The sequence below is a fragment of the Plectropomus leopardus genome, chromosome 9 (genome assembly GCF_026936395.1).
Source record: "Plectropomus leopardus strain MGB_pleo_1.0 chromosome 9, ASM2693639v1, whole genome shotgun sequence".
Lineage (NCBI taxonomy): Eukaryota > Metazoa > Chordata > Actinopteri > Perciformes > Serranidae > Plectropomus > Plectropomus leopardus.
Window position 1 is genome coordinate 19,239,431 of NC_142184.1, and position 16,316 is coordinate 19,255,746.

Here is a 16,316-nt window from a genome sequence, read left to right on the forward strand (position 1 = left end):
GGACATCTCTGTCATCAGAGAGGACAACACTGATTAAAACCAGTTGAGAAACTCACTTCAGGTCAACGTTTTAATGGCACAAAGAGTTGTGCAATGCAGGCCACAGCAAAACAAATCTAGAAAATGTCCTTAAAAGCAACGAGGACGTTCATCATCATTGAGGGCTTTCACGGGCCTCTCACCTACGCAGACAGGTAGATTGTGACGTCAGACGTGTTTGTATCGGGCATTTTTTGGCCCCATCAGCAAGGGCATAGATTTTTCCAACATTGCCAGCAAACGCTTAATTTTCTGCATTTTTGTGAATTTTTATGCAGCTATGTGGGCCTTTTCTGCCTCAATTTATGGTGTAAATATATAACTTTTTAAAAAGTCTGTAGCTACTTTTATGATTCATGTTTTAACCCTTTAACACCCGGATTAACTTTTTTTTTGTGTGCTGCATTTAGATGCCTTTTAACAGAGAAAATTGGTTTGGTTTCTTCCAAAAACACAGGAAACATAATGAGCAAGAAATGTACTGCAAACTGCAAGCTGCAAAAAAAAAAAAAAAAAAAGAAAAAAGAAAAAAAGGAAAGGAAAGGAAATGATCTGCAAAATTAGCAGGGGGATTATAAGATATGATCAAAAAACAAGGAAAAAATATCCAGAAAACTATGTTTTTAATTCTCTTAATTAAACATTTTAAATTATATTACAGAAAAGAAAAGAAATTAAATTTTCATTTTTGGCCCTTTTTTGAGTTTTTTCCATTTTGTTTTGTACTTCTTTTTTTGCCTTATTTTTAGGTAATTTCCTTGTTTGTTTGTGTAACCAATTTCTTTTTTCTTTTCTTTTTCTTGCTTTTCTTGTTAAGTTGCTTGTTTTGAAAAAAAAAGCCAATTTGCACAGGTTCCAATGGGTTCCTTTTCTCGGTACTGAGGGGGATGTGTCCCCTGTATCCACCCTGAAATCTACACCTATGCTCAAGAGTAATATATTTTGGGTCAAACTCTGGTATTTTGATTATTTTTCACTCCAACAATGAACACTTCTTTTTCTTCCAAAGCTGAATTAGCATAATACAGGCCTACATTGATGCAGCTAATGGATTATGTTAATTTGCAAAGCCTTCTTGAAAAAACCCGAGGCCCTCTTTAGCAAAGGGCTTAGGTCATGTGAAAGGCACACTTAATGGGTTCAGAGGTCGTGACAGCTGGCATTTAAAAGTTCAGTGGCAGCAGATTTGTAATTAGCCTCGAACAAATACAAAAAGCAGAGATCAAGAAGTTGTAAGTGACAGAGAGGACATGTTCATCTCCAGGTTAAACTAGCTCCTCGTCTGCATTAGCTGCTTCCTCAGAGCTTATTCGTTTGTGCAGACCTCAAAAATCTGTTTTAAAGGACTGTGTTTTTATTTCAACATATCTGTTTACTTAGTCATCATGAATCATCGGGTCATAGTTTCCATGCATTTGCAAACACTACATGCTGCTATGCAAACTTGAGTGACATAAATAAACAAAAGAACACTCCCTAACTATATGCACAAAAGAATAAAACGCTACATCAGGACTACGGGTCTGCACTGCATTATTAGCCTGCAAATAATGCTTTGGTGCAATAGATATGCAGGGACACAGCAGCCCAGTGTTTTCATCCACAGTGCAGAAGTGAAAATGTCAATGAGCTCCACAATGCAGCACAAGTTGTTGTTTTTTTTTTTGTTTTGTTTTTTTTTTAAATCTGGTGACCTACTTTCAAATGCTTCACTGTGTGTTGCTCAGCCTTTATGCATGCATGAAAATGACAGGAATTAATAGAGCTAAAAACATCCCAGTGTGGCACTGCTAATGTCTAATCTGCAGACCGTTTGATTATTTTGCTTTCAATCTTTAGTTAGGAGACTGGGTCTTATATTTCCAAGAAAACCAACGAATGGAAAATTCTAAAATTAAAACAAAATTTTAATGATCAGCAATTAAAAAGAATATCATTCGAGTTTCATGGTTTAGTTTACGAATTATCCCTGAAGCTGGGGCCATGATGTTAAAATAATTTTACTACATTTCAAGGGCGTAGGTATTGTTTCAACATTGAGGGGGGGCACATATGAAAAGGAGGTTGGGGGCATTCTTCTGCATTCTTTGGATTTTTTTTTTTTTTTTGCACCAATTAGTTAATTTCTCCATAAATTCATGGTGTATGGTGTCAATAACTCTAAACAGTCCTCTGCTACTTTCATGTTTTTATTGTGGGGACAAATTCACATGTTCTAAATATTGAGGGCGACGTGTCCCCTGCTTCCCCCCTGAAATGTACACCTATGCTACAATTTAATTACTTATTATTCATAATTACTGTTTTTTTCTGTTTCTGCATAGGCTATCAATTAGTGAAACATTGGCATTTTTTGTATTAATATTATCATCATTATTATGTTACTTTTCAGGCTCAGATAACTGGTAGAGGTAACATTTAATACCAACCTGAACTTAACACAACTATCTGCTTCTGCTCTTATCGTTTCATTGGAACAATATCTCCTATGTCTTTTAAGTCTGCAGTAATTACAAAATAATTCAGCGTAATGAACAACTTCTAACTGCATTCTTACAACACAGAAATATGGTCCCAGCTGTGGGAGTTAATGGGATTCTACAGGCAGCGATGTGCTGAATGACTGAGTGCAATATATCCCTTCTCTCCATGCATTTGCAGGGCGCACTGATCCATCTTCATGTCAGCTCGGAGGTTACTCAGGGTTCACGCGCTAGCTTGTTTCTCTCCTCCACACTCAATAAATAAATCTCTGCAGCTTTCTGTTTACCGCCTGAATATAAATTTGTTTGCAGTCGATCGAAGACCTGTGCGGAGGTATTAGAAATTGTATTTCTGTAATGGCTTTCAGCAGAGGGAGGGGGGAGGCGGGAAGGGGTTGCAGAGAGGGGAAAAGAAGAAGAGGAGGAAGAAAAAAAACAGGTGTGAGCAATCTCTGCTTTCCCATATGCAAACGATTTTTTTTTTTCTTTCAAAAAGGCAGCAGCCTATTACAGCCCTCGGACTTATTCAAATTACATTTAAAACCAAGTAACCTTTTTATCATGTAGGACAAGAATAGCAATCTGTGTTTGTTCCCTAGAAGTGCCATATGTTTGATTAGCATATTTGAAGTGTTGTTCCACATCACTGCCCAGCACCTTTTTATGCAACAGAAGTTATATTATCACATTTAGCACGCAAAAAACAAGACATCTATAGCTGAGGCTCCTTCCTGTGGACAGCTTGTTTCCCCTAAACCACAAATTCTGAAATAAGAAAGGGAATAATATCACAATTTCGGTGGAATAGATCCAATTCTGAGTTTGATTTCCCTCAAACCAAAATCTGCAGACCAGAAATGTGAATATTCTGCCCCCAACCCTGAAAACAACCTCTTAAAAGTCAGTGCAGGCACTCTCCATCATGATCACTATTGTCTCTATTGTTTTGACTGGAGGTGAGACAAACATGGCAGCACTTGGGTGGCTGTGTCAGGAGGCAGGAGGAGGGAGAGAATATTGACTGATGCTAATTTGTTTTGTGTCCATGCTCTGATGTGTGTCAATAGGCAGTCGAGGCCCTGGGATCAGCAGCGGCCGTGCTCGGATTACCTCCATGGCTTGAATTGAACCCTCATCCAGACGCTGCTGACACTATGCTACTGGCTGCTGTTGACACCAGACCCTCGTCTGGCCCTCCAACACTGTCAAGCCTCATTATATGTCAGCTCTTGACCCTCACCAAGACATGGGAATTAACCAGCGCTGACAGACGAGTGTCACCACCAACCAGAGGGGTTACTGACGTTAATGCAGTTCCAGGAGGGGAAGATGACAGCCATCTTTGCTATGTTTATGGGGCTCGGGCTCATCAGTGTGGCATCATGATAGAGCTGTAATGTGGCAAAGAGAAATAAAGAGAGAGAGGGTCAGAGCAGGGCCGAAGCACAAGCAGACAGATATTCAAGTGTGGCACATTGACCGGTTGAAAGATGGCTATCTATGTGATTGATAGAGCATGTCTGTGTTTTTCAAATATTGACATTTTTGAAGAATAGTGATGTCAGAAGTGAGGTTTAGCTTCAGCCCACACACAATCCAGGGAATACGGCTTGAAAACAAAGAAATCTATCCGCTCACGCTGTGAAATTCTAATAATTGTTCTTGCTTTCATCGTTGAATCGTATGAAATCTGTCACAGCACATGTACTGTAATCATAAATCCAATGCAACTACGGTGCAAATGGCAAGGGACATTACAGATAACTGCATTCTGCACAGGCTCAACGGTGTGACAATGAAGCAATACCTTGCTAATACCAGGACTTTTACAACAATAGCCTGTAGTATGTACTGCAGCACTTCACAGCTTCAGTGAGCCAAGAGGCTTCGAGTCGGCAGAATCCCAAACATCATGACAACAAGCCATCAGTCATCTTCCCCCCAAGCTGCTGCGCACACTTGTGTGTTTCCGGAGTTCTTACTGTGGGAAATGAGCAGGGTTAAACATGAAACAGGAGGAAATGTTCATCATTGCAGCACACTCTGTAATACTCTCCCTCATATAGCATTGTTTTCGCTGCAGGGAAAGAGGAGTGGTTTTTAATTTTTTTGTCTGCTTAAACATCCCCTGCTTGTTGACAATGCATATCAGGAGTCTACTGTGCATGCTAATCATGCTTAATAGCAAAATGCTGATAGAAAAATGACACTGTATTAATAAAGCACTAATCTTCTGTTGAGGCTCAGGAAGGATAATTCCTGCAGTCAGAAGAGGAAAATGTGTCAACCTTGGAAATGTTTGAAAGGTAGAAAAAAATCTAGATAAAGTAAAGGATGCTCCGAGTATCCAAATAAAAGTTTAATGTCTTTTATTCCCATTTACTAGCTTTAAAATCATTTAGAAAAAAAATTCACACTGTCTGACAGTGTAATCTGTCTCAACGTGTTCCTGCTCTTTAGGTTTACACTGCGTGAAACATTCAAACCCAAGACCCAACCCATAAAGTGACACTTCAGGGTGACGTATTCTGCGTCTTTAAAAACTTTTGCCTCTCCAGTAAAATAAAGTTATCTGATTAAAATGTCAGTGTTGTAGACACAAGCTTTACCTCCTCAAGTTTGAATGCATAAAATAAAATAAAACAAACCAAAAAACTATTTTTGTTTTCTCAAATACTTCCTCAAAAAGTGCAATAAATCCCAATACTAAGAAAAGGATTTGTGGACCAAGATACCACAAACTGGGCCTGCACATGTGATGTAAAAAACATATAAATATAGAAATTACTTTATTTGTTGCTACACAAAATAAATAAATATTTTATGTGTTATATGTTAAACTAGCTATGCCTGAACAAATATAAATTCCTGTGGTTTGTCAAAAAAGTCATTTGTAGAGACTTATTTGAGGTTTGGATGATGAAGTGCTGCGAACTGTCACATCAATAGTAACAGACAGAGAGCAGATGAAACTCATCATAATTAGCCACATATTAAAGCTGGATCTCTGACACCCCAAACTGAACTTTAACATTGGGGAGGTCAAGAGGTATCAAGTACAAACAATTGTTAAAGGGACAGAAAATAGAAATAAAACATGTCCTCTTACTTGTAGTGCTGTTTGTCTATTCAAATTGTTTTGGTGAGCAGAGTATTGGAGATATCGGTTGTAGAGATGTCTGCCTTGTCTCCAGTATAATGGAACTATATAGCACTCAATTTGTGGCGCTCAAAGCTTGTAAAAAAGATTTCTGCACCCTCACATCTACGCTGTGGTTCACTTTATTCTGAGCTTTCAATCTATCGGACCCTCATCAGGGCATACATGAATCATCAGTGGACAGGCAGGTAAAAGTAACCAATCACAGTCCAATCATTGGCAGTATGCAACATACCTGTGCAAAACCCTGGGGGTAGAAGCTCTGCATCCTGGGAATTGCAGTTTTTTTTTAGTATTGAATGGAGTACTGCAAGGCTCCAAAACTTACATTTCAAAAACTCAGCAGCAATGTCTCTTTCCAGAGATCATGACTTCATGATAAATTATACACAAAACATGTTGTGTGCAGGTTCATGTAGGAACTATTTTCTTTCTACCAAACAACAGCTAACACTGAATGGGGCCCTTTCTTGCAGCATGGAGCATGAGAATTTTAACATCTTTCATAGTGAGGATGCATAGCATTTTGAACACTTAACAGAATTTGACAGATGTCTTAAGAACAATGAAGCTTTTTAATATTAAAAACTATTAAGTGTTTTGGAGGCACATTGGTCTCTCTCATCCAACAGTGGAGCTGAACATTACAGTCTCTCATCTGATGCTTACACTGCTGCAGTGTTTTTTGGTTTTGTTTTTTATTAGTATTAGCTCTATTTTTGGGCCAATGTTGGCTCTGAAAATGCTTAATATTATGATGTGCACCTTATGGAACTGTCAATTTAATAAATTATTAAATATTTTTTATTATTCTTATCATAGTAGTTTTTGACATCTTGGCCTCATGGGGGCTGTGGTTGTATGCTTCATTTTACTTATTTTACGATGTAAGTATCACTGGCCAGAAGAAAGTGTGCATCTACTAATGGATGAGAGGCTTGAGCTTGTGCTGGCATGAAGATGTCAGTCTAAGTGGCTTCCTCCTCAGCTGAGCTGTCAGTGTAGCTAGGTGAGGTACAACTAGCTGTGCACTTACTTCTGTGCGGTGATACTATTGGAGGGTTTAGTTCTGTAGAGAGAAAATAGTTCCTACTTAAAAGTACTCACAACAAGGTCTGTGGATTATCTTGAGTTACCGGATCATGATTCTGGAAAGAGACATTGTTAATTATTTACAAATGTATTTCTTTGGTACTTTGAGCACCACAAGCTGAGTGCCACCTAGTTCAATTATATTGGAAGATGGCAGACATCTTTACGACTAATATATTGCACAAGAAATCGAGATTGATAAAAAAGTAGTACAGGTAAGTGGGAAAATTTAAGTATATATATTATTTAATTTGGGGGTGAACTGTACCTTTAAGTGTGTGTGTGTGTAGCAAGGTGTTGAGAAGGATCCTAAACACAAAACAATATCCAAACATTACTGTTCTGATTAATTTCTGGAAAAAAAAAACATGCATTTGTTTCATCTGAGATTTTTATACACCACTTTTTGTGCCAGAACAACCAAAAGAAAGTGTGCATTGATTAGATTCTGTGTGATAAAGCCGTTGGGTGTTAAATAATTCTTGGGTGATCGATAATGGTCAACATGTGACATTTAGCAGGGTGACTGTTGTGATTACAAGTTCATTCATTTAACTGGAGCTCCTCAGAGGGAGAAGTGAGCTCCAGCAGGTGACTCCCTCACCGTGCACAGTGCCGCTCACCACAGACGAGACAGTTTCATCACCAACTTACCTTTTTATTGTCACCGATCATCCTTAACTGGGAAGCATTTAAAATGTCATTGATCTTGATAATGTCGTGCTGTAATATGACAGTAACAGTTGTATGAGATTCAGGAAGTCAAATTTCCAAGATTGATGAGTTGTAGCAGTTGAGTTATAATCCATCTACCTGAGTAATGCTCGGGCTCCGTTCCACATGAAGGAGCAGACAAATAAATAAAACCCATAAAGGTGACACAGGAAATTGATACTTAACAATCATCTTGAGCAACAAGCACCTGGAGAGACTGGTGGGCAGCAGTTACTGCTGTGGAGGGAAAAGGCTGAGAAGGTTAACAGGTCATAAAAAGAACAAAACCTCCTAAAGGCCAGGCATTAAAGTTCAGGGTTTTGCTCAACAATGAACCAAAGCAGTGCATGTGACAGCCACACAATGAGATGGTTTTATTTTATTGTGTTCATCGCACAAATCATTCAATTATCAAACATAATGATTTAAAAGTTCAATTGAAAATTAGTCCCAAATTAATCAGAATCTTGAGTTCCTCATAATCCCTTTGTGAGAGTATGTTGCAGTGTGGCCCATAAGGATGTACCAAAACTATGTGAAAAATCAGAAATGTGAACATTTTAAGGATTTATTTAATTTACAACAGTAGTCCTTGTTCTTGTCATGAGCATTATTGCTATTTATTACATAATTAACATTTTGATTAGCACTTGGGCACTTTTATTGTTTTATTTTGTATCTTCTTGTCATGTTTTATCCTGTATGTTGTCTGTGGTGTCTGAAACTGTGTCCGCAGAGGGCTTGTACTTCCTAACGCAAACCAAATCTACCCACAGGTACTAATTAAGTAATCGGACCTGACCTGCACTTGAGCAAGACAGGACGTGGGCGTATTACTGAATGGACCTACAGGGCCCAGGGATCACAGTCAGAACATCTGTGTGAAGTCACAGTTATTCATTTTGTATTTCTTGTCAAAGGATTTGGTCATTCACATAAATAACAAAACTAAAACTGCCCTAAAAACAAGGAAAAAATGAAGATATAGCCTAAAAAATCTCTTTAAAGATTTCAAAAAAAGAAATCAATATAATACATTGTGAGTATGAATACCAATCCTCTCAGTATATCTGTAGGACCTCAAAGCTCTTCAATGAGATGAGTGTTCAAAATTTAAATACTTGGCAAAGTCGTCTGAAAGGAGAACAAAAAAGTGAGTTGCTCCAAGTTTCATTAGGTTAAGTGTTTTAATTCTGCAGTAGGTCAAGTTTCAATTTTAATTTCAAGCTCTAGAAAACAGTGAGGTGCAGACTTGTGGGAGCCTCAAGTCAAGTCAATCAAAATACACTTTACAACTGTTCTCCAGTACACTGTGATTTAGCAACCAAACTTTTCTTTGTCAGCATGGTGGCTGAGGTTTGTAATGGTTTCCTTACATATAATCCATTGATCATTGATATGATCATTAATCACTGGTCATGAGGCCTACAGACCGTTTCAAATGTGACAACATAAACGCTCTGAATCTGTCCAGTTGCATTTCCTGTTGGAATGTTTGTTGATGAAGCCGCTGACCGAGGAAACCACAAAAATCTTTCTAGTTTTAAGCTTTTATACTTTCCTTGGTAGCTGACAAGAAGTAAAGAGGGAACAAAGCTGTTGCCCAGGCAACAGAACAGCAATCAAGCATCAATAAAACACCATATACTAGGTATGCAAAACAACATAACCAATGTCTTTTTACAATCATTTGTAGTAAATAACATATTCCCTCCTTGAGGATACAGACATTTGCAAAAATATAAATTATCATAAATAGAAAACACACTATAAACAAACTTTCAAAATATTCTTAATATTCAGATACAATTTCTCATGACAGGTAAAGCAGCAAGGAATTTGCTGTAATTCCTGCTTTGTATTAAAAAATGAAGATTCATTAGTGTGCTAAAACTCAAACTTGTGATGTTACAGGGTATAAAGTTTGAGCTGCTCCATGGACAATGAGTGGTGAAAGATGTTTTAGATGACACTGAGAGCAGCCAGGGGAATGTTCTGAGTATATGAGTACATTTTCTGTTTCATGCCTGACAACACTACATTAGTATGAGGCTCATTTGGTTATTAAAAAAAAGAAAAGAAACATTCTGTGGGTCCCCAAAATCAGGCTCCCAGTCATTGTCTATGGAGCAGCTCCAGATTTTACACTCTCAAAGCTCAGAACCCCAAACAGACATAAAAAAAACGAGTGCCAACGAAGGCCAACTGTTGCATCACCTGTGTGTCAGGTCTTGCCTGTGTCTCAGCCAAAAAGTTGCACTGAATACACTGCAAGGACTTCAGCCAACGGCTAACAAGTATCTACGTTCTGCACTTGCATGAGAGGGAGTAACTCTCCATACAAACAGGTGGTGGTAGTCTGTATTAATCATTCAAAAGTAGAAACACGAAGACCAATAGGAAAGATTCAAGACACTAGTTAGCCAGTTAGCACATGAACAACACAATCCAGTGTTGAAAAAACAAATGATATTTACCGTACTCTAGTGAACAATAACACAAACAATTACAAATTGCTTCTGCTAAAGAGCTCAATGGCTAAAGAGAAAAAAAAACGTACCTTATATAGTAGCTTCAATCTCTCACTCTTGACTGTAGTTGTTCTGTTTGCGTTCCTCACTTCGGTTTCTCTTCTTGTGCACTGAGCTGAATTGCCAATCAGGCTGACTTTATTCATTAATCGGCTCTGATGGGTTTAGGGATGATTAAACATTCTGAAACGAAGGGGGAAAAGGGAAAAAACAGACAAGGGCCAACTACAGGCCAATGGTGTGGGTCACAAGGGCAACACATACTCACCAACAGCAAAATAATGACATCTATTTTTGTACCTTTATCTGCTGAAATGATGTGATGTGGGTGAGTCATTGGCATTAGTTAGAGATATTAATTAGTGCATGTAGACTGTGGTGATTAAGAACAGTTGCAGACCGAAGCCAAATAAACCCCAAAGTACTGTGTAATTGTTGAGAGAAAGGGACCCTCATGGGGCTTAGATGATTTTTGGGGAATCACCAACCAATCTGTGAATAAACAGTGAGAGCATGCACACCAATAAGAGCAGAGGCTGTCACATTGACATTTGTTATTATCATTTATTCCCTCTGAATGTGATCGCCATATAATGAATGGAATTACCACATGAAAACATAAGAATCCAGCAGACACCAGCAGCATACTGTGAGAGTAACAGGATGAGCATCAGGCTTTAAGTTTGTTGAACGCCGGGGCAAACGCTTTGAAAGATACTTAAAGCAGCACATCTTTGTTAAGGACACAGCAGTTTTGTTTTCATGGCAGCTTAAGAAAAGTCTTGATGCATGGAGCATTTTTCAAGTCTAACCCCAAAATCAGTTTCACAACAGCTGCAAATGGGACAGTGGAACATCAGTCACTGTAAAGGACATAACGCAAAAAATTTTCAAAATTAATGATGGACCGTAACCAAAGCTGGTTTCATGGCACCACGGCTGGCATCATTTATCACTTCAAAGATCCACTTAATGCAGTGCTCCAGTCTGATCAAAGCCCAGAATTTTAAAAAAACATGTAAGGATTTTTGGCTTTGCAGATCGTCCCCCTCTGAAAACAGATGTCATCAAACTGGGGTCAAGTGAGTAAAAAGGAAATAATGACTTTAGCTGCTAAGTAGGAGCGACCCAATGTGAGAACAACTGGCTAACTTAATGTTGAAATGGATGTCCCCCCCATAGCAGAGAGGCCCTGGGAGGGGGACTTGCCTTGACCCTTGGGGATCCCCCTTGACCCCATTCATAGAATTACTGCACTCCAGTGTGCAGATCCTCCTGGCTTTTAACGTCTGGAGGGAGAATGTGGCGAGGAACCAGAGGTAAAGTTCCTATTGAGCCTCGGCACCATTAACACCATAAATCACCCGGCGTATGCAAGAATCTCAGGAATCCAACACTGTCTGCTTCTTCTTCCTCCTCACAGTCCCCCCTCTCTTTCTGTCTTTGCAGGCGAACACATTTGAAGGGGAGAACTTTTTCTTTTTCTCTCACTTGCCTTTATTACTTTTCACTTAAATTACCCAGCTGTCACCGCCTCTTTGATACAGATGTGGCGCAGACCTTATTTTATTTTATTCATGATTTCCACAGAGTCATAGCTGCTGCATAGCTCCCCTGACACCTCCCAAGACCTGCTGAAAATGGTGTCAAATATTTACCAAATGACAGCTGATCCGCTGACTGATTAGCTAATGAATTAGGAGCAGGAAGTCATTCTATCCAGGACCACCAGGGGATCGGCTTCCTCATTTCAGAGCTGTCAGAAGTCCTCTGTGACAGCTCATTTACAGTAAGGCCACTGATATAAAACTGTCATCGTGTCCAGAAAGTGTGTGAACTTGGTTTGGAGCATTGATACTCCGGCTCACATTATCAAGCGTACAAAGAGGCTTCATCATAGAAGTTGCTGTCTACGTTTGACATGTAAAACTGTCGAAACCCAGGAGAAGCTGTGACCCACTTCTGTCAAATAAACGCATAATTCCCCATGTGCGTAATTTAGCTTTTGAGATAAAAAATTGCAGGAGGAAAAATGTTTCCATGTTTACATTTGAGAATCCACTTGTCACAATGGCACAGTGGATGCAGTTAAAAAACAAAGTCTCCTCATTGTTCCTTAAGATAATATGTTGTCATTAGTGACTGAACCTCATTGGTCTGTTGTGGCCTATAGGCTGCTGGAAGGGCTTCTGAGCTGCACAGCTAACATGCCCCCTGAGAGGGAGGCCGGCCCCGACTTGCAGCACTACAATTTGGCTATTGAAAAGGCAAAGGGTTGGGAAGGAGGAGGCAAGAGATCTTGTCATGGTGCCCAGTGGGTTCAGAGCTTGTGGTTGGAGTGCTGGAAAGACTGCCTTGTCTCGGTGATTAATGGTGGGGAACGCAGAGGCAGGAGCGAAGGAGAGGCTTATGTGGCGAGATTGTGCAACTTGAATGCACAATACTGTAGAGTTTTCAATGAATCTAAAGCATGCCTTAATTTGATTACAGAATCTTTCTGATTTTTTTCCCCCATCTAATCCGGGAATCCTCAATCATGAAAGACTGCTTAGCTCTAATCAGTGATGAAAAGGGTAAACACTGCACAAGAGCTACAGTTTCCCCAAATGCATTTATTAAGTATGTATAGTAGGCTATGTGACATCTCAATTAATCAAGAACTGTATCAAAGACTCGCCTTACCTTGTGATGGCTTTAACAAAAATATAACATCATTCAAACGTTATTCTGCTCAATTCACATTTAAAACATTTTACACAAATGACCTGCTATGTACAGTAGATAATAAAAAGGGGCCAAATGTGACACTTAGAAAATCTGACAACCACTTAGCTATTATCTGTCAACAGAGGGAAATATAAAACTTACTCTTAGTTTGAGTCCCACATGCATTAAACATGCAACGACAATATAAATGTCACAAATTACAGCAAATCAGCATGTGCATGCTGTGTATGCACAATACAAGCAGCAAGTTTGAACTGCAGTCTTTAGTCGCCAAAACACAAATGATATCACTGTAGCTCTCCTTTAATTAAGATATGTTCATATAGTCTAATTGAAGTGTTTCGTGAATGGTGAAAAGGCAGCGTGTTACGGAGATTTTAAACCCTGGGATGCTAATAAGACACCCTCCAGTCTTTCATAAGTAAGTGAAAGTGGATGTATCATTGAGATTTTGATGAGCACAGGAGGTACAGCCATTATGAGGCCCTAGGGCCAGTTTGAAATGCCAGCATGTTGATGACTATCTGCGCCCGTAAAGGAGGGCGGAGGACCGTTTGCAACAGATGGAAGTACACAGTTCAGATGGGGCAGGTCTGCGGGGTGAACACACTGACCACTGCCGGCATCAACGAGAGAAGAAGACATGGGAGCATAATCCATAAAGTGCAGCTCTGAGGAAGAAGTTCTACCAACACTTTGAAAGTTCACTTGGTCCACATATGAGCTCGAGCTGCAGGGAGACCACTGGGACAAACCTGTTACCTTTCTATACTTATGCTCCTTCTTGTACCTCATCCTGCGGTTCTGAAACCAGATCTTGACCTGGCGATCGGTGAGCTGCAGCCCTGCAGCCATCTCCAGCCTCCGAGGGCGACACAGGTAGGGGTTAAAGTGGAACTCTTTCTCCAGCTCCAGCAACTGGCTGTTGGTGAAGGCCGTCCTCTCCCTCCTGACGCCGAGCCTTCTTCCGCTTGGCAGACCCGACGCCAAGCCTGATGCAGGAGGAATCACATTAAGAAGAGAGGGGCATTAAAAGCCACATCTCTAACAAGTCCATCCTGAAACATATCCCCTCCACAGAAGGACTTCAAGTGCCAGTAAAGCGCTTGTTAATCCTCAGCCAATCAACCTGGGACAAAGCGGGGCCCTCAGCTCTTCCTGTGTATTCAGTCATGCTTGAGACACTATACAAGACTGGCTGTCTACTGTGTCATGTGTGCAGGGAAAGTTACCTCCCGAAGAAGCAGTCTGGGGGAAACATCTGACGCCACTACGGCTGCCTGACAGGCCACATTAATCACAGCTACACACGGAAGCAGACCTGTCAAATCCCCATCTCAGTCACTTAAAAGGTACCTTGGGACCACCACTGAAAATAACCACCATTAGAGATTCCATTTGACATGTATATGAGCGATACCAGGGCCCTGTTGATAACAACATAACACACAGGGGTTAATCGATACCTAATAAGGCCTGCAGTGACCTTAGAGAGCAAAGTGCTCTCCTTAACACCAGACAAGGAGACTGGAGCTTCCTGTTGTATGCTACGTTTGTAGCACTGATGTTTCTCTATTTCTTTGAAATACACCAAGCGTATCGGTGAATCATATAAGCAACATTTCTTTTTTGTTGTTTGAATATTCATTTTGTTTTATTCATTTAATATTCATATTTTCCATTTCTGTAATTGTGGGATTTCTTATTTATTTTTTTAATATACTTTGTGATTTATACTCAAATTAAACTTATTAAATTATTGTCTTAAGAAACAATTGATCATAAACTCATGATATTTGTAGATTAAGATACATTAATTGAAAAGAAGATTTTCACTTGCAAATGTGCAGCTTTTGAATGATACTCTGCCTCCGGGACCCAGAAGAACAAACTATATATAAAACAGGGGCATTTGGACGTCCTCAGCCACAAAATTTTTACCATTTTCCTGTATTCTGGTGAATTTTTATGGATAAATTTGTGCCTTTTCAAAATCAATTTATGGTGTCAATGTCTTTAATTTTGTCAAATGAAAGTTAGTTACTTGCTTTCATGTTTTTGTTTTTTTTTTTTAAATAGCACTTGGCTTTAAAATGTCACATTTCCCAGTGATTAACTGCATTAAGTCTCCAAAAACAGGAAATAGTCTGTGCAGTCACATGACTTCAGAGTGCCTTAAGAGAATAACTGGCCTCAGGTCAGTACTTCCACGTAAAAGCAAACAGCCTGTGCTGACTAGGAGACTTTTGCTTGCTCTTCATGTAAATTTATCATCACGTATGAAAGACTTGCGGGCTTACTGTGTGCCTCCATGTGTTTTTAAGCAACAAAGAGTCTAACTGCAAGGGTCAGATATCAGTTAAACATCCAATAAAAAAATGCATAAATATGGTTAAAAAACATATGTATGATTAAAATGCATTAAAAGCACAAGTCCTTATCTTTACAGTTGAAGGTTAAAAGGGTGAAGTTCATGCAGAAGTGTCTGAAAAAGAGCGCAGCTTGATGTGTTCATCAGTGCTTCCACTTAAAAGCAAGCTGTGTGTGCTGACTTATAAGACTTCTGTTGTTTGTAAATCTGTTATCAGGTATGAACAACTAGTGATTAGTAGGGTGACTGTTTGCATTCATGTGTCTTCATGCAACAAAGAGTCTAACTACAAAGTTCAGATGTCAGTTAAACATCAAATGCACAGATGATGGAAATGCTCATTGCACTTGGATTCATCTAATGATGATTTTTCTACACGCAGTTAAAGCTTTAAAAGCACACAATAACACACAAAACCAGAGTTACCGGATTGTTCAGAGTCAGCTGTCCGTGGGTTCATCCAGGGAAAAATTACTCCTGAGCGGCAAATGGTGAGCAGACTCCTGCTCTTGATGTCCAGCTTGCCCTTGGCATGGCAGTGAACCAGGGGCTCCAGTGGGCACTCTAACTGCTCACCTGGGTTAAACCTGGAACTGACATGAGCAGAGGAGGTCATGTTTTGCTGATTAAGTTCAACTTCTTGGCCTGCACCTCCTCCTCCTCCTCCTTCATTGCATCCCGCACTTGGCACTTGTCCAGAGCTCATTGCAAAACTGTTGCCATGCAGCTGCAGTGGGAGGGCACACTGTTGGGGGTCCATGCACCCAGCTCATCAAACTGTCTCAAATCAAAACCCAGGAATCCCCTCAGCACTACTAAAGACCAGGACTTGTGTCTGTCTAATATCTGATCACAATTAACCTGAATGTATAAAGGCATGCAGGGAAGAGCACTTGGAGTAACCATGTGGAACATTTGAATAATATTTACCAGAAGGGTGCCGTGGTCACGTGTGGTCCTCCTCCAATGGCAGAGCTGTGGAGTTGCAAAGTAATCCGCTGGCAACTTGGGGTGCCCGAAGAAGCTTCTGCGATATTTCTTCAGACAACATTTCTATGAGCAGCCTGCGCTTCTTTACCTAGAGATGAAAAAATAACGGAATATGAATAGACGCCAATAACTGTGTAACGTGCGTGTGTGTGTGTGTGTGAGAGCGAAAGAGAGAGAGAAGAATGTGTCTATACGGTGTGAGAAAGAGG

At 39.8% G+C, this 16,316-nt stretch overlaps 2 protein-coding genes across 3 annotated transcripts in view; both read right to left on the minus strand.

The window, feature by feature from the left end:
- Positions 1-10,563: 10,563 nt before the first annotated feature.
- On the minus strand, positions 10,564-15,981 carry LOC121946763 (homeobox protein Hox-A4-like). Its single transcript, XM_042491498.2, has 2 exons — positions 15,544-15,981; positions 10,564-13,738 (listed from the first exon to the last, which is right to left on the minus strand). Exons 1-2 carry the CDS (start codon positions 15,875-15,877, stop codon positions 13,233-13,235), a joined length of 840 nt encoding a protein of 279 aa, XP_042347432.2. The 5' UTR covers positions 15,878-15,981; the 3' UTR covers positions 10,564-13,232.
- The window catches only part of LOC121946756 (homeobox protein Hox-C10a-like), a 57,575-nt gene continuing 56,829 nt past the window's right edge, over positions 15,571-16,316 (minus strand). For both annotated transcript variants that reach the window (XM_088082157.1, XM_088082156.1), the window contains 2 exons: positions 16,048-16,195; positions 15,571-15,710 (listed from right to left, as the gene is read on the minus strand). The gene's annotated coding sequence lies outside the window, so the exon portion shown is untranslated. The remainder of the gene's footprint in view (positions 15,711-16,047; positions 16,196-16,316) is intronic.